The 17,795-nt window shown below is 63.8% G+C and overlaps 2 protein-coding genes across 8 annotated transcripts in view; one reads left to right on the top strand and one right to left on the bottom strand.

Moving 5' to 3' along the window:
- Positions 1–243: 243 nt before the first annotated feature.
- Positions 244–12,005, top strand: LHFPL4 (LHFPL tetraspan subfamily member 4). The gene is made up of 4 exons (XM_068907377.1): positions 244–695; positions 10,524–10,760; positions 10,979–10,995; positions 11,918–12,005. Exons 1-4 carry the CDS (start codon positions 290–292, stop codon positions 11,924–11,926), a joined length of 669 nt encoding a protein of 222 aa, XP_068763478.1. The 5' UTR covers positions 244–289; the 3' UTR covers positions 11,927–12,005.
- Positions 12,006–15,436: 3,431 nt separating this feature from the next.
- Positions 15,437–17,795, bottom strand: part of SETD5 (SET domain containing 5) — a 74,619-nt gene continuing 72,260 nt past the window's right edge. For all 7 annotated transcript variants that reach the window (XR_011134532.1, XM_068907359.1, XM_068907364.1 and 4 more), the window contains one exon: positions 15,437–17,720. Coding sequence is in view for 6 of the 7 variants with exons in the window: in XM_068907359.1 (XP_068763460.1) it covers positions 17,124–17,720 (597 nt within the window). In the remaining variant the exon portion in view is untranslated. The remainder of the gene's footprint in view (positions 17,721–17,795) is intronic.

Raw genomic sequence — 17,795 nt, 5'->3', positions numbered from 1 at the left:
GGCGCTCCGCCGCGCTCCGCCGCGCTCCGCAGTGGCGGGGGGCGCGCGCGGCGGCGGCGGCGGCGGCGGCGGCGCGCGGGGCGCAGAGGCGGCAGCCAAGATGGCGGCGCGGGTGGCGCAGGGGCCGGGAGCCCGCGGGCGCGCTTAGGCCGCGGCCCCCCCCTTCCCTCCCTCCCTCCCCCCCCACCCCGGGCGGGCGCCCCGCCGGCGCGGCCGCCCCCCCCACCTCCCCGCTCCCCCCCTCCCCCCTTTCTCCCCAACCACCACCCCACGCCGGGCGGCCGGCAGGATGCTGCCCTCGCAGGAGGCCTCCAAGCTCTACCATGACAACTACATGCGGAACTCGCGCGCCATCGGCGTGCTCTGGGCCATCTTCACCATCTGCTTCGCCATCATCAACGTGGTGGTCTTCATCCAGCCCTACTGGGTGGGCGACAGCGTCAACACGCCCAAGCCCGGCTACTTCGGGCTCTTCCACTACTGCGTGGGCAGCGGGCTGGCGGGCCGCGAGCTCTCGTGCCGCGGCTCCTTCACCGACTTCAGCACCATCCCGTCGGGCGCCTTCCAGGCCGCCGCCTTCTTCGTGCTGCTCTCCATGGTGCTGATCCTGGGCTGCATCACCTGCTTCGCCCTCTTCTTCTTCTGCAACACCGCCACCGTCTACAAGATCTGCGCCTGGATGCAGCTGCTCGCAGGTACGGCCCCCCCCGCCGCCGCCCCCGGCCTCCTGGCTCTGGTAACGGGGGTCCCGGCTCTGCTACCGAGGGTCTTCGCTCCGGTACCGGGGATCCGAGCTCCGGTAACGGGGGTCCCGGCTCTGCTACCGAGGGTCTTGGTTCCGGTACCGGGGATCCGAGCTCCGGTAACGGGGGTCCCGGCTCTGCTACCGAGGGTCTTCGCTCCGGTACCGGGGATCCGAGCTCCGGTAACGGGGATCCCGGCTCTGCTACCGAGGGTCTTGGTTCCGGTACCGGGGATCCGAGCTCCGGTAACGGGGGTCCCGGCTCTGCTACCGAGGGTCTTCGCTCCGGTACCGGGGATCCGAGCTCCGGTAACGGGGGTCCCGGCTCTGCTACCGAGGGTCTTCGCTCCGGTACCGGGGATCCGAGCTCCGGTAACGGGGGTCCCGGCTCTGCTACCGAGGGTCTTCGCTCCGGTACCGGGGATCCGAGCTCCGGTAACGGGGGTCCCGGCTCTGCTACCGAGGGTCTTGGCTCTGCTACCGGGGATCCGAGCTCCGGTAACGGGGGTCCCGGCTCTGCTACCGAGGGTCTTGGCTCTGCTACCGGGGATCCGAGCTCCAGTAACCGGGGTCTCGGCTTTGCTACCGGGGATCCCGGCTCTGCTACCGAGGGTCCCGGGCTCTGCTACCGGGGATCCCGGCTCTGCTACCGAGGGTCTCGGCTCTGGTACCGGGGGTCCCGGCTCTGCTACCGGGGGGTCTCGGCTCTGGTAATGGGGATCCCGGCTCTGCTACCGGGGATCCGAGCTCCAGTAACAGGGGTCTCAGCTCTGGTACCGGGGATCCCGGCTCCGGTACCAGGGATCCCGGCTCTGGTAACGGGTCCCGGGCTCTGGTACCGTGGGTCCAGGCTGCCAGCACCGCGGGTCCTAGCTCTGGTAACAAGAGTCCTGGCTCTGGTACCAGGGGTCCTGGCTCTGGTACCGGGGATTCAAGCTCTGGCATTGGGGGTCCCGGGCTCTGGTAACAGGGGTCCTGGCTCTGGTACCGGGGGTCCCGGCTCTGGTACCGGGGGTCCCGGCCACCGCCACTGGGGATCCTGGCTCCGGCACCAGGGATCCCGGCTCCGGCTCCAGGGATCCCGGCTCTGGTACCAAGGATCTGGGCTCTGGCACTGGGGGCCCCGGGCTCTGGTACCAGGAATCCTGGCTCTGGTACTGGAGATCCAGGCTCTGGCACTGGGGGTCCTGAGCTCTGGTACCGGGGATCCTAGCTCCGGTACCGGGGGTCCTGGGCTCTGGTACCAGGGGTCCCAGCCCTGGCACCAGGGATCTGGGCTCCAGCACTGGGGGTCCTGGGCTCCTGCTCTGGCACCAGGGATCCCGGGCTCTGGCACCGAGGGTCTTGGCACTGGTACCAGGGGTCCCGGGCTCCAGCACTGGGGGTTTCAGCACTGGCACTGGGGGTCCTGGGCTCCAGCTCCAGCTCCACCACCGAAGGTCCTGGGCTCTGGCACTGGCATTGGGGGGGGTCCAAGTTCCAGCCCCAGGGGTCCCAGCACTGGTACCAGGGATCCCAGGCTCTGGCACTGGGGGTCCTGGCACTGGCTCCAGGGACTCCTCCAGCCCCAGCACTGGCACCAGAGATCCTGGGCTCTGGCACCAAGGCTCCTGGGTAACAGCACCAGGGGTTGGCACCGGGGCTTCCGGGCTCCAGCACTGGCCCCAGGGATCCTCAGGCACTGGGGCTGCTGGGCTGTGGCTCCAGCACTCCCCAGGCACCGGCACCAGGGCTCCCAGCCACCAGCACCAGGCTCCGGCACTGGGGGCTCCCTGGGCACTGGCTCTGGCACCAGGGGCTCTCTGGGCACTTATGCTGGGGGCTCCTCGGGCACCAGCTGTGGGCACCAGCACTGGAGGTTCTTCAGGCACCCACACTGGGACTCCCTGGGCATCAGCCCCAGGCACTGGCATCAGGTGCTCCTCTGGCATCAGCACTGGCACTGGGAGCTCCCCCTGCACCAGCTCCAGGCACTTGCATCAGCACTGGGGACTTCTTTGGGCACTGATATCAGACATTGGATGGGGGACTCCCTGAGCACCAGCACCAGGGGCTCCCTAGACACGAGGCACTGGCAGCAAAGGCTTCCCCAGACTCTGGGCACCGGCGCTAGAGGCTCCCCTGGACACCAGGCACTGGTACCAGTGCTGGAGGCTTGCTCAGGCCTCATGCTCCCATGGACACCAGCACGCAGGCCAGGCACTGGCACCAGGCATCAGGCACCTGGGGCTTCCTGGGACACTGGGCGCTGGCACTGGTACTCAGGGCTTCCCAGGACCCCAGTACTGGGCACTGGCATAGACACCAGGCACACAGGGCACCAGACACCGGGCACAGGGTGTGTATGACCACGCACTGAGACAGGCACTGGCACTGGGGGGGACAGTGGCCTGAAGACACCCTAGGATTCCCTGAGAAAGCTGAGCCAGCCATCAGCACTGGGGCACCCTAGGAAGCCCCAGCCAGGACCTGGACCCAGGTCACCCCAGGGTTCCCCGGGACATCCAGGCCGGAGACTAGCACTGACAGGGCACCGGGAACAGGCACCAGCACCCAGTGCTCCCCAGGCAAGGTCAGGCTGCAAAGAACCACAGGACCCCCTGGGACACCCCAGGAACCACAGACCTCCTCCAGAGCACCCCAGAACAGGCATCAGTCCTGGGGCACCCAGACACCCTGGGGCACCACCGGCCACCCAGGCCAGGCACTGGCTTTGGAGCACCCTGGGACACCCCGGGCCAGGGACTAGCCTCAGGGCGCTGTGCTACACCCCCCAGTCAGGGACCCATTAGGACACTCCAGACTGGCCCACAGGGTCAGGAACCAGCCTCCAGGTTGCCCTGGGCCACCCTGGACCAGGGTCCATCCCCCGGGACATCCCAGATTAGGGATTCCCCTCCAAGCCCCCTCCCCCTGGGGACTGAGGGGCCCAGACTCCCCATCTGCCCAGCCCCAAGGGGTGCCCACTCCAGGGAAACCCTCCGGCTCTCCGGTAGGAGCCCATGCATAGACCTCCCCCCCACCGCCCTGTAAAAGGCTCTGTGCACAGATGCTCTGGCTTCTCCCGAAAGGGATGCTGAGCACAGTATCCCGCCCTCCAGCCCTTCTTGGTGAAAGGGCCCGGTGCATACACCCTTTTCCAGCTCTATCCATGAAGAGACCCTAGGTACAGCTTTCCTCACAAAGAGACACCATACGTTTCTGATGTCTCCTCAAGGGGGATGAGCCCCTTCATTCTCCCCCAAAATGGCCCTATTTTTGGATCCTCCTTACCTCCCTCCACACAGGAACAGCATAGGTATGCCCTAATACCTCCATAGATTGACTCCTCCGAAAGGGACATCGTACATATAACCCAAGCTGCCCCAGAAGGGGACGGGATGCAGACATTGTTAAGGACCCCGAGTCTCCCCTTGTGCATAGACCTCCAAGCTCTGCTCACAGAGCTTCCAGTGTCCTTTTGGGAGAAAGACCCTGAGAATAAACGCTGAGCTCCCCCCTGTAATGGGACTAATGGGACTTTGCACTGCCTGTAGAAGGGCCCGGTACTGCTTTTTCTCTCCAGTCTTATCATATGTGGAAAGACATCTCATTACACCCTGCTCGATACACAGTGAGTGCTAGTAGACCCGGAGTGTCCCTGTGCAACGACGCAGAGCGCCCTGTATAGAAGGGCCCTGCATTCCCAGTGAAAGGATCCCCAGTCCCACCTGCCAGGAGAAGGTCCCCGATCGCCCATGTGGGACAATATAGCCTTGTGCAGTCTTTCCCCCGCTGCTAGGGGCTTGCAGCTGGCTTCGCTCCCTCCTGACAGCTTGGCTGCAATGGAAAGCCTGACCTCTCCTCACCCAGATGGATCTGGAGCTGCCTTGGCTTATCGGGAAATTCCTTCATCTTTAATTTTCCCTGTCCCAAAGATTTACTGGTTTAAGGCAAGCTCAGAGCCCAAATCCTGCCGATTGGCCACAGCTTAATCAGTGGCTCGGAGCGCCTGGCGGGTGCTGCTGCTGCTGCGCGGGGAGCTGCACGGTGGTGGGCAGCGTGTGCAGGGCAGTCCCGGGCCTCTGTAGGGGCTTTCTTCCTGGAGCGCCCTGCGCAGCAATGACAGCAGTGTCCTTGGGGGGAATATGGGCAGAGGTCTGGGGCAGGAGGGATGGGGGCAAGGCACCCCAAAGCATGGCCGTGTGCCCCTACGTAGGGCCACGGGGGCCTCACGGTGGGGGCAGCTGTACCAGGGCACGCCATGTGCCTCCTCCAGACTCCCAGCTCTGCCCCCAGAGGCTCCTGCTGGTGGCAGGAGGTGGCCTGGGATGGGCAAAAGCTGAAGCTATTGGGAGGCTGCCTTCAACCCACCCAGCACCCCAGGCCCCATCCTGGGTTGCCAAGCCTGCCCAGCACAGCGCGCACAGCACGCACAGCCCGCCGGCCGCGGGCTGCTGGGGCCAGCTGGAGCAGTAACCTCAGGATACCTCCCGCCCTGCCTGGGGACTTGCCTCTGTTCACATTTTGTGCTTTGCAACTACGCTTGCGTTCCTCACCACCACACTTGCAAGAAAGCCTGGGCGTAGGGCTTGCTGGGGCTAAACGTCTCTGGGGCAGCCACGGGTGGAGATATTACCTTGCGGGTGGACACAGGGGAGCAGCTGCCATGATCCACGGAGAGACACCGTGGGCTGAATGCCACGGTGCAGGGCAGGGATGTGGCCCAGCGCAGGCTTGGGAGATCCTCTCGCCTTGGGGGAGCTGGCGGGTAGTGCCAGAGCACAGGGCTTGGAGAGGCCGAGGAGGGAAAGGTGATGCTCTTGCCCAGGTGAGGATTTAGCTGCTGACTTGCACCTGTGTAGCAGAAGCAGCTGTGAGGCCTGTGCTTCCCTGTCTCACTGGTAAAAGGAAGGCAAACAAGGTGAAAGGACGAGAAACAGGGCAGGGGTGGGTCCACCCTTGTCCACATGGGATGGCCAAGTGCACAATATAGGGCTGCTGTGCGAGGGAGCCAAAGGGCTTTTCAGAGAGGAGAAAATCAAGACCAAAAAAGCGGGGGAGGAGGAGAGAAGGAGGATCTAAAAGACAGCATCATTTTCAGAAGGAAAAAAGTTTAAATCTTCAATGTCTAATTAGTGGACGACAATCAGGGATGGGTTTAATTAGGCCTTCACAGAAAGCCCCATCTCAAAAGCCACTGCCCCCCTCGGAGGAAACTGGATCTAATTAAGAGAAAAGACTCTGCTCTATCACAAATAGAAACCTAGCCATCTGCCCTGTTCAAAATCCCAGGAACACAAAACTGGAGATTGTGCTAAATCCTTCTGTTACAAAACCAGAATCGCTGTGCCTTTAACATGAGCACATCAACAACTGTGTGACTGAGGGCTCCCTGATATCACCCCCCCCACACACACCAAAACTGGCAAAGCAGCTCCTCGGAAAGCCCCATGGGGCAATACTTACTGGAGAGGAACTGGCTGCACGGGTATCCCGCCTGTCCACCCTCCGTTTGTTGAGTGTCACGTTAAACTGTGAGCTTGCCGGGCTCTGCGGGAAACGTAAATGGCAGCAGGAGCTCTCCCGTAATACATCGGCCCGATCGCTTTGGCTGGTGGAAGCACCCGCAGAAAGCACCGCTGGCTGCAGCCACCAAAACCGAACGGTGGGCCAACAGGCGAGTTTGGGAGCATGGAAGAAGAAGACCTCAGATTTTGCACCAACGATCAACTGAAGGACAAAAGAGGCAGCTGGCTGCCCGCAGAGTCGGTCTTGCACAGGGAAGTTACTGGCCGTGCATGGTGGCGTTTCTCCGTTCCTCCTGCTCCGTGCAGCTCAAGGCCAGCAGTCGGGGCGTTGAGGCCCTCTTGCTCCCTTAGGCTGGGCGGGAGCACAAAACAGGAGAGGGCTTTTACCCAGGGTCGTACCGTTGGCCATCGCATTGGTTTTTGTCTTTATGGGTGGCACTGCGGAATTAGTCACACAGTATCCGGGCACCTTGTCCAATGGAGAACGTGATAACATTTATGCAGCTTAGTCCTCCCCTCCTTTGGGAGAGCCGCTTCAGAGCTACGCTCATCTCTCGCCGACGGGCCCTGCCCACCCACCAGAGTGTGAATCAGGAGCTGAGGCAAAAACTTCAACAGTTTTACCTTCCGCACCAAAGCGGCATTTTCCACCCTCTGAACGGAGATCCCGCCTGCAGCACAGCTGCACGTCGCGGCTTTGACATGTCCACGGAGAGGAGCAGCCAGGAAGCCCGCTTCCTATTGCCAGGCTTGTCTCCTTGCCTCGTACATCTTCATTTCCGTATTCAGAGCACACGCTTGGGAAACCACAGTGCTCTTGGAGAACAAAGTGCATTTACCATTTGCACGTCCCTGCTGCAGAGGGATGGCTACTTTGCCATGGAGCGACTGCTCCGGTTTCCCTCTCGGCACGGCCTGTGCTGCCTGCCTCGAGGGTAGTTACAGTCTCTGAGGGGTGGAGGGTGATCCCAGAAACTGCTTGATATTGGGGGCAGCTAGTCCAGGCTGAACTTCCTCCTGGCTTCCTCCTCCTCAGCACGTCCCTGCAGCCTCCAGCCCCGTCTGTGCCACCCCTTGCAGCGCTCGGCCCTCCCCGGCACCCGCTCTCATTTTCTGCATGGCGCCGGCGGACCTCGGCCGCTGTAACGGGGGCGAGGAAGAGCCAGGCCTGGTCCGCATGAACGCTTCAGCCCCGAAACGCTCACTCGTGCCGCAGCAAGCGCTGTGTCTCCTGAGCCACGTTAGCACGCGTTCACCCTTTCGGCTGGAGAGCCGGCTATTCTCCTGAGAGATTTTGAGGTTGCAGAAAATAGTTTTCACAGATATAAAAATCCTTAATGAAAACATGAGCCGTACCCCTGCTCCAAACCAATGAGACAGTATTACTGGGACGGTTATTGGGAATGAGGAAGAGAGGGGATCGAGCCCTTTCCCTGCCCAGTGTATCAGCTTCCAGCTACCACCATGGCATCAGAAAGAAGACACCCTTGTGAAAAAATTTGCATTTACTGAATTCTCGGTTTCTAGCCTAAAAAGGTTCTGGAGGATTTCTCCTCACCCTCCTCTGCTACTCGAGTTTGTGCCTTCGTTGCCAGCCTGTCTTACAGCAGGGACAGGAGCAGCCAAAGCAGCGCAGACCTTGTGTCTGTCCAGTAGCTTGTGCTTAGCGGCAGCCAGCCCTGAGCCTTTGAAGGCGGTGGAAACCTCGCATAACAACTGCTTAATGGGCCTGCGTTCCTGCAGCGAGGGTCTGGGCCAGGCGCTCAGGAGCTGCTTATGTCCTGGAGCTTACATCCCTTCACCGTTGCTCCAGATAAAGTAACTGTCAGTTCTGATTCATCCCAGTTCTGAACCCTCTTCTGAATCCTGCTGAGCCTCTGGCGCAGAAACAGCTTGTGGAGCAAAATGCCGTGAGGCAGCTCCCTTTTGTGGAGCTGGCGCGTCCTGTTAGTCGTCCTGAGCACGCTGCCTTTCGCTTCCATTTATTTTCGTGGGATTTCCGTTGGGAGGTGATGAGGCGGCCTGGGGTGCGGGAGCCCAGCGGCCCCCCCCCCCCCCCGGTCCCCAGGGGCCTGGGCCACCTTCCCGCTCGGCGCAGGGAGAGCAGCTCGGGACTTGCTTTCCCCTCGTCCTTTCAAGGCGTTAGCCCGCGCTCAGGAGGGACTTCTGCTCCGGCAGGACCCGATCCGGGCTGGCCACGCCAGGGTGGGTTAAACGGCAAATAGTAAAGTCCTGGTTGGTTGAGAACAAGGTGGGACGAGGGAAAACGCAGCCCGTCCCCTCGGGAAGTGAGTGGGTCACCAGGGCTGAGCCCTGTCCACCTCCTGGGCCGGTGCCGCTTCCCGGCAGGTTATTTGCCATCCGGTCTCCGGGCCTGTGGGAGGGCAGGCTGCCCCGCGGGGACGAGCCGTCGCGGGCTGGGTTGTCCCTCCTCGAGGGGTCCCAGGGGTCCGGCCTCGGCACGGAGCCGGGTGCGAGCAGGCGCCGCAGCCGCCAGCGCGGCGGGTGACTTAACGCAGCAGGAAACCCCTCCGCAGCCCCTTCCCGCGGCCCCGTCTGCTCCGCTCGGCTGCCGCTTGCTCGGCGAGAGACAGAAATAGCACGTGCCCGTCCCCGGGGACGGGGCTGGCTGCCAGCGGGGCCGCGAGCCGCGCGCGCCCGAGCTGCAGCGACGGGAGGAGGAGGAGGGCGCTGCTCCTTGTTGCAGGAGGTGGTTCCTCCGCTGCAGATGTTGAGCTTTTCGGAGCCGGTGTTTATTGGTAGCTGGGTTGAGCGCAGCTCGTGGGGCCGTGGCCACCCCGGCCGGGACTGCCTGGCACACGGCGCGGCGCCAGCGCTGCTGCTTTCCCGGGCTGAATTTGGGCACCTCCAGCCTTGCCTGGCTGCTCTCCTTGCCGCGTGCTCGATCCCCGCTAATCAGCGCAGCCAGCAGCGGCCCAGCCACTGGCTTTCGTAAGCCCGATCCGGGACGTAGCAGGCGTTTCGCTCCAGAGTTACCGCCACGTTTCCAGGTTTCTGGTCCCCCAGGTCGCGGGGTGCGACCAGGGCAGCCCCTCGGCTCTCGGTGCTCGTGCTCGGTGCTGTTGCTAGCCTTTCCGGCCGTGGTGGGAGAGGGGAGCAAAAAGCCAGTGTTGGCCCCAAACTTCAAACTAAACCAGACAACAATCTAAGTGATTACAAATAAGTCAGACTTAAATCCTGCAGGCGCTGCTCCGCTAGTCTCATGCAGCGCTGGAGCAGCCCCGACGCCCCGCAGATGGGCGGGCAAGGGAGCACCACGGAGCCTGACGCCAGAAAGCAGCGGCAAGGACGAGGCGCGAGGTGCTGGCTGGCCCCGGCCGGAAAGCGGCGGGCAGTGCCGTGGCCCGAGCGCAGGCATCTCAGCGCGGCGGCCCCCAGCCCCGCGGCGCTGCAGAGGGCACCGAGGCAGCTGGGACCCCCCCCACCGCTGCCCCACGCGCTCCCAGGCGCTCGCTCGCGTGCCGCCCGGCGAGGCTCTGTCGCTCCCCGACCTTTTCGGCCGGGTGCCGCTGTCGGCGTTGGAGAAAGGTTAAGTCCCTGGCGGTGACTGCCTGGACGCCTCTGTGCGTCGGCAGGGGCGCTGGGCAGGCGCCGGGCTTCCCGCCGCCGCAGCAGGCCGGCCCGGGGCTCCCCCAGCCTGCCCCGGGCGGCCGGGCGCTCGTGCCACGTGTGCTGCTGACGCCGGCGGCGGCTCTGCCGGCCGGGAGCCGCCGCTTGAGGGGAAGAAGGGGCGTCCCAGCCGGCAGCGAAGCGGCAGCTTGCTCCCGCGCACGGAAAGCCCGGGCCAACCGCGGCTGCCGTAGCCCGCGCTTGAGCAGCAAGGGCCGGTGGTGGCAGCAGGGCGCTGAGGGAGACCCCGTCCCGGCGAGCAGCGGGCGGCGGGGGCGCGCGGGGCACCTGCGGCAGCCTGGGGCTTCAGCCCGGGCAGGGGAGCGGGGAGCTGCTTTTCCTTTTCCCTCCCCCGGGCCGCAACCGCGCGCCGTGGGTGCTCTCTGCTACCCGCAGCTTCCCAGGTTTAGAAGCAGCGAAGCGAAAGCCCTGCTGTTCCCACCGCGCTCGGGCCGGGTCCAAGGTGGCCAGGGGCAACCGCGGCGCCCTTGGGGCTCCAGGGGCGGCAGTGGCCACCGGTGGCCGTCACCTCTGCGCTCGCTGCCCGGCCGGCGCGGGGCGAGGCGGGCTGCCCCCCGCCGGCGCTCTCCGGGTCGGGATCCCGGCTCTGACGCCCCCCACCCGGCTCTCCCCCTGCCCAGCTCTCTGCCTGGTGCTGGGCTGCATGATCTTCCCCGACGGCTGGGATGCAGAGACCATACGGGACATGTGCGGGGAGAAGACGGGCAAGTACTCCCTGGGCGACTGCTCCGTGCGCTGGGCGTACATCCTGGCCATCATCGGCATCCTCAACGCCCTCATCCTCTCCTTCCTGGCCTTCGTCCTCGGCAACCGGCAGAACGACCTGCTGCACGAGGAGCTCAAGACAGAGAGCAAAGGTGAGCGCCGCGCCGCGGGGGCTCGGGGCTGTCCCCGCCGTCCCGGCGGCCGCGGGGCCGCAGCCGCCCGGCAGCCTCAGCGCCGGCCGCGAGACGGGCGAGAGTGCTGCAGCCTTGGCTCAGCGCCGCCCTGCAGGGAGCCGGGGCCCGGGGCAGCGCGGGGAGCGGGCGGCCGCGACCCGCCGCCCTGCCTAACGCGCTCCCCTTGTGCTTTGCAGATTTTGTCGGCGCTGCGGTAAGTCCGGAGCGGGGCTGTCCTGCTCCCCTGCCTGAGCGTGGGGTGGGTGGGGGAGTGGGGGGGTGTGCTGCGAGGTGGGTGCTGGGGGTGCTGCGAGGGACGGGTGCCTGGGTGCTGTGGGGCTGGGGGCAGTGGGGCTGGGGGTGGTGGGGCTGGGGGCAGCCTGGGCATGGGGGCAATGGGGCTGGGGGCAGCCTGGGCATGGGGGCAATGGGGCTGGGGGCAGTGATGCTGGGGGCAGCCTGGGCATGGGGGCAATGGGGCTGGGGGTGATGGGGCTGGGGGCAGCCTGGGCATGGGGGCAATGGGGCTGGGGGCAGCGGGGCTAGCGGCAGCCTGGGCATGGGGGCAGTGGGTCTGGGGGCAGCCTGGGCTGGGGGCAATGGGGCTGGGAGTGATGGGGCTGGGGGCAGCCTGGGCATGGGGGCAGTGGGTCTGGGGGCAGCCTGGGCTGGGGGCAATGGGGCTGGGGGTGATGGGGCTGGGGGCAGCCTGGGCATGGGGGCAGTAGGGGCTAGCGGCAGCCTGGGCATGGGGGCAATGGGGTTGGGGGTGGTGGGGCTGGGGGCAGTCTGGGCATGGGGGCAATGGGGCTGGGGGCAGTGATGCTGGGGGCAGCCTGGGCTGGGGGCAATGGGGCTGGAGGTGATGGGGCTGGGGGCAGCCTGGGCTGGTGGAGTGGGGCTGGGGGCAGTGGGGGCAGTGGGTCTGGGGGCAGCCTGGGCATGGGGGCAGTGGGCTTGGGGGCAGCAGGACCAGGGGCAGTGGGGGCAGCGGGGCTGGGACAGGCGCGTGCACACGCCGGCGGCAGGATGGCGCAGCCCAGCCTGGGGCCACAGCTGCCAGCGGCCCCCCACCCGTCCGGAGCGGGACGCCCCCCGCCCCGAGCCGGGCCCAACCTGCCGCGCTCTCCCCGCAGCGGATATAGGGCCGAGCGGCTGCAGCAGGACCCTCGCGCCGCGGCCGGCGGCATGGGCGCCCCCTCCCCGTCCTGCCCGGCGGCGGGCCCCGCTGCCCGCGCCGGGGCGGCCCAGCCGCCTGCTGCGCCCACGCCGGCACCGCCGTGCCCCGCGCCCCGCCAGCTCCGCGCCCCCGGCCGCCCGCGGGAGGATGCCCCCGACCCGCTTTGTCCGAGAACAGCGTCAAACGGCGGTTTCCTTCGGAGGGGGAAAACAAAAAACGTTCTCAGAGTTTTTAACAGATTTCTACAGCCCCCGGACTCCCGAGCTGCCGCCCGCCGCTGCCCCGGCACCCGGGGCGCCGCCGCTGCCGCCCCGGCTCCCTCCCCGCTCCCGTTTTGTACAGCTCCGCGGCCCTGTCTCCGCGGCCGGGGCGCCCGGCGGCTGGGACGGGGCCAGCCTGTACTTTTACATGTAAATTAATATTCTCTAAACAGGGTAAAGTGACTCGAGACCCCCCCTCCCAGACCCCCGCCCTGTCCGTCCCTCTGTCCGTCTGTCCGTCCCCGGCGCGGGCAGCGCAGCCCCCGGCACCTCGTGCTCTCCGGCCCGGCCGCACGCGGGGGCACCGCGGGGGCCGCCGGCGTCCGGCGTCAGCCCTGGTGAGCGGGAGCAGCCGGACGCGCCGACCCCGGGCGGGAAGACCCCGGCCGGCCCCGGCCCCGTGCCCCTCGCCGCTCTCGCCTTCCCTCCCCGCACGGTGCTTTATCTCCACTGGTGACAGCCCGGCTCCCCGGCCCGAGGGCCCCGGCGTGCGGGCGCAGCCACTGCGCACCCGGGCACGGGCCGCCCCCGGCCACGGCTCTGCTGGCCAGACCGGCGCGCGTGGGCGCTCGGCCCCCGGAGCGGCAGCCCTCGCGATGCAATAACGCCCCAGCGCCGGCCGCGGCGCCGTGCCGAGCCGGAGGTGGCCGAGGTGCCGGCGCGGGGTGCCCGCGGGTGCCCCGGGGAGCAGCGGTGCCGGACGGGGCCGGACGCAGGTTTGGCGGAGGTGACCGGGGCTCGGCGCCGGGCTGGAGCGATCCAAGCGGGATGAGGGCGCTGGGAGCAGGAAGCCGCCGGCGGGCGACGGTGGCACGAGCCATCGCGGGAGGCGCAGCGCGGGCTTGGAAGTGCTGCTGGGAAAGGCAATGAAGGGCTACGCAGGAGCCGTGTCCCAGGCCGGCGAGCCGCTCCGGCCGGGGTGCCCGGGGCCACCGGTAAGTCGTGCCCCGAGGGGCGGCGGTGGGAAACGGAGCGGCGCCGAACTGCGAACCGGGCGCTGAGCTTCGCCCGGGACGACGTCGCTCCGGGCGCTCCCTCTCCGCCGGGCTCCGGCGCGAGCAGCCGCCCCGAGCCCGAGCCCGAGCCCGAGCCCGGCCGGGCGGCACGCAGGCCTGGCCCCAGCACGAGTGCTGTTACCGATCCAATTGGAAAACCCGAAACAAAACAAAGATCAGTGGAGAAAGGAATACAGTAGCTGTAATATATCTGTATTTTAGTACAAAGTTTGATACGGTGTTTCACAAAACCTTATTGAAAAATATAATTCAAACCAGATCAGCTCCGACTGCTGTGGCGTGGTGACGCTTGAACTCGGGCCGGCGCTGCGCGGCGCCCCGGTGGGCTCGTCTAGGGGCCTGGCATTAAACCTGGGATGATTTGCAGAGGGTTTGCTAACCGGCCCCCGCGCTGAGGGCACGGCCGCAGCACAGCCGCTGCGGCGGGGGGAGCAGCCGCGGGGCGGGCGGCCAGGGCAAGAAGGACCAAAAGGGGCCCCCGGGAACCTCCCAAAGCTCAGCAAAGGCAAACGCAAATTCCTGTGCCGGGGATGGAAAAGCCCCGAGCGCCATGAGCGAGGAGCGTGCCCCCGCAGCCGAGGAGCACCAGCGCTTTCGGGGCTGCGAGAGCTGGCAGCAGCCAGCAGGACAAGGGGAGGGACGTCTTCCCCGCTATTCAGCGCTTGCAAAGCCACAGCAGGAACGTTCAGGGTGGTTTTGGCTTCCCCAGGACAAGACTGCGTAAGCCCAGTAAAGGGCAGCGAGACGGTGGGGGCTGGATAAGGGAAGGCTGGGAGCGATGGCTTCGTGCAGCGCTTGGCAGAGGCGGCCGAGGGGAGAGGCCGCTGCGGGGGGGCGCAGGGGAAACGGAGCCAGACTCCTCTCGGCAGCGCACAGGGATGGGACAAGAGGCAACAGCCAGGCTGGAAGAGGGGAAACGCGCAGGAGGTACTGGGGGAAACTCCTTCCCTACGAGGGCAGTCACACACTGGAGCAGCGGCCCAGAGTCCTTGGCACCAGGGAGATGGGCTCCACTTCCCCACTAGGGACGGGGGCAAAGGCTCAGCAGGGCCGCGTCACGGGGACACGCAACAGCCTCATCGCTGGAAGCTTCCTTGGGAGAAGACGCTTTGCGGCAGCACCCAGCTCCTGGGACCACCAGCAGCTGCAGCGTCTCCCAGGTGACTCAGTGGAGCCAGACATGCCCTGGGTGCTCTGCTGGGGAAACCCTGCCCGTGTAAAGCAGGGGACGTGCCTTGGGTGCTGGGAGCAAGGCAGCTCTGGAGGGTGGCCCTCGGTTGGTGGGAAAGGCATTGCTCCTGACAGCGGTGGGCAGGCTGCCCAGGGAGGGCTGCATCCATCCACCTCCCCGCCTGCCTGGCATTGCCAACGTCACAGCAGCAGCTGCACCCACTGCCCGGGGCCAGACCTAGCCTGGTACAGCTTCCCTTCCCTGGTTGCCGTAAGGAGCATCTGGACAGCTTCAGAGGGACTGGAGAGCAGGGAGTCATTGCCTGCAAGCACAAGAGCAGCTCTGGTATCAGAGCGGGGCTGCGGCTGCCCCAGCTTGCATGGCTCCTCCCAAGCAGTCCAGACACATAACGGGAGGCACCAACGGCGAGCGGCGCATTTGGGAGGCTCTGCTCAAGTTCACAATTTGTTGTGATATCCAAGTGTTTCCAGGAGAGTGTTATTACTGACAGGCAACAGAATAGGCTCCACCAGTCTCCGAGCAGCTTCCCAGTTGCCGGGCAGCAAGTCTGCAACAACCTCGGGGTCGCACACTCTGTCCCCTGAGCTCCTTGACACGGCTCCTGGTCCAAGAGCCGAGGAAGCACGCAACTCCATTCTTGTGGGAAGTCCTGGCCTTACGCCCGAGAGAGCAGCAATTCCCTTTGGCCCCAAGTTGGCAGGGGTGCTCGGAGGCGTTGGCTGCCTGAGGCTTCCCAGTTTTGAGGAGGAGCACTTTGAGGCACACTTGGCCGGCCCTATTCTAGACTCAGGTCCACCTCAGAAAGGCTTCCTAAAGAAACAGCAAGCAATATTAAAACGGAAAGTGCTGGGCATCAGTGCACCACACATGTGCTGGTCAAAAGCACTGCCACCATGCCCAGAAAAGAGGTTTTGAAGCAGGTAGAACCGAGCACTGTCCATTCTGCATCCTCCCTGGGCAACGGCATTCAAGGTAATAAGGAAACAGAAAGGGACTTTCCAAAATACTGGTTTTCAAGTTAAGTATTTTTATTATCAAAATTATTACATCTCTTGTGAAAGTTCAAATGTTACAGCATGGTGTAAAAACTCCACTAGAGTAAGAAGCTACAGCCCCCACCTTTCCAAGAGCTTTCCAGGGTCCCTCCCTCCTGCCCCCCTGCTGCATACAAAGGTGCTGGAGCCTCTGCGCAGGGCTCCCCCGCCCCAAACCCCTTCCTGCCACCCGGCAGGGCAGAGCCTGCCTGCCCCATGCTGTTCATAGCATGAAAGGGGAGGCTGCACACCCAGGGCTAAGCTGAGTGAAGTTTACACCTATTTTATACAGTATACAGACACCCAACTGTGGGGTGACAAGTTCCATCCCAACACGCTCACAGCCAGACAGTGTGAGAAAGTTACTCTTTGTTTCAATATTTTAAAAGTCTCCCCTAGGTTGAACAAACACCTGATTTCAATTGTGAATTAGAGAAACCTGTAACAGTCCTAAAAAAGGAAGAAGACTGTGCATCTGAAAGACAGGGGAGACAGACTCACAGCATTATGTTATCCAAGAGAAAGGAGAAGTTCCACTGCAGCACCAGGGATGACACCTGTCGTATATTAGCTAACCTACTATGGTTATAACTGAATATAAAATTAGATAAATAAAAACACGCCCGATATTACAGTAAACAAGTGAGAAAGAAGCTGGCAATCTTATGGAATTGAACAGACAGCGCACCGTGTTTGGGCTGGCTCTGCTGCCACACTCGGCGTACAACCTCAGGTGGGAAAAATTCTGCACCACGCTTTACAAAGAGTATCTGGCTCGGCATAGACCAGGGTCCCCATCAAATCCGTAGTACACCTGTACTTACCACTGCTACCTATTTGCAACCCCTCCACAAACAGTCACTCACTCCTCAACCAGACAGCCTCCAGCACACCCCACTATCACGTTGCCTACCGGGCCCCCAGTCACCCCCTCCAAAGCGTGTCTGTGCGCTGGCAGACACCCTTGCGGCAGTACCACCCCAGCAATGCTCCCATCCACCGGCCTGTGCCTGACGCGGGATCACACCCCCTCAGAGCAGCATGCTACAGTGCATCCCAGATCCCTTGCAGTGACAGGCACACATGCTCCAACTCCCCGTGCTGGTTCACATTTGCAGAGGCTCTGTTGTCCTGGAAAAAGATCTGACTGTGGCAGTCATGACCCAGGCCCAAAGGCAGCTGTGTGCGCTCATCTGCTTGTGACTGGAATGATCATAACGGATTAAAGCCCTCCCCAGAACACACTGAGAACCTGACCTATAAAGAGAGCTTTGGGATTGGAGTTAAACTTCCCCAATATTTTCTTTAAACTGCTTTCATATTAAAAAAGATGTCCGTACTGCATGAGTGACTATGGCCATGGGCACGGACAAGAGACAGAGGCTGCACCACAGTCATTGCACTTGAACCATTTGCTTTTTTTGCAATGTACCCACGCATCAGGGAACAGCTTTGCTACAGTCTCTGCCTCAGAGAAATTCCCCTACAAGGCCAGAGGCCAATACTGCTCACAAATCTCACCCGTGCATTTCAGACCTCAGCCTCTGACCCCTGGCACCCCAGCATCAGGTGCAGCCTCCTAACACTGGCCCAGGAGCCACTTCCAGAGGTGACTAGAAGGAGCTATGGGCAGTTTTGTCCTCCTCAAGTCCAGGCAGCCCTAGGAAAGCCCTGTCTGAGTCTTTACTCCTGAACCTTGAAGCTGCTGAAGTCTGTACTGATGGACACTGCTTCCCCCACGGTGCTGATAGTGTTGTGCATTGGAAATCACTGCCCCCCTGGAGCCCTGGTAGAGAACAGACTGCCCAGAATTTGGCAGACTGATAGTCCGCAAGTCTGACTGTAGCGACCTAGCATTTTGGAGAGCAGAGGTGGAGCCTGACGCTCCTGTGCAGGGCTGAGAAACAGACTCGGAGGAAAGAGAGTCCACAGGCGTTTGCTGTGCTGGGCTGGCAGCAGCAGGGCAACTCTTCTTCAGGAGGCTGCCGCTGACACTGCCAGAGTGCTGCTGGCTGCTGTAATACCCCGAATTCCCTGCAAACAGGGCAGAGTCTGTGGAGACCGAGTGGGCAGGGCTGGAGTACGAGGTGGAGGAGAGGGATGTTTCTGAGGAACCATGAGAGAGGCTGTGTCCTGTCCTCTGTGCTGCTGCTCGATAGCTGTACCCAGGAGATGGAGTAAGGTGTCCTCGGTAGGGGGAGGAACTTTGCTGGAGAAGGGTCTGCGATTCTGCCTGGGGACTGTCAGACTGCAGGAGCTGAACAAGTCAGTAGGAAAAAAGGCATGGTAAGCACAGACTGACTTTGTCATTCTCTACCTCCTCGTCATGCTG

The sequence above is a fragment of the Struthio camelus genome, chromosome 14 (assembly GCF_040807025.1).
Source record: "Struthio camelus isolate bStrCam1 chromosome 14, bStrCam1.hap1, whole genome shotgun sequence".
Classification (NCBI taxonomy): Eukaryota; Metazoa; Chordata; class Aves; order Struthioniformes; family Struthionidae; genus Struthio; species Struthio camelus.
The sequence above is the reverse complement of the archived record's forward strand: the minus strand, read 5'-3'. Positions and strand labels throughout refer to the sequence as shown.

Coding starts and splice junctions, on each gene's coding strand:
- LHFPL4 (XM_068907377.1), top strand. CDS start 290: ATGCTGCCCTCGCAGGAGGCCTCCAAGCTCTACCATGACAACTACATG. Junction 696..10,523: donor CTGGATGCAGCTGCTCGCAG/GTACGGCCCCCC, acceptor CCCCCTGCCCAG/CTCTCTGCCTGGTGCTGGGC.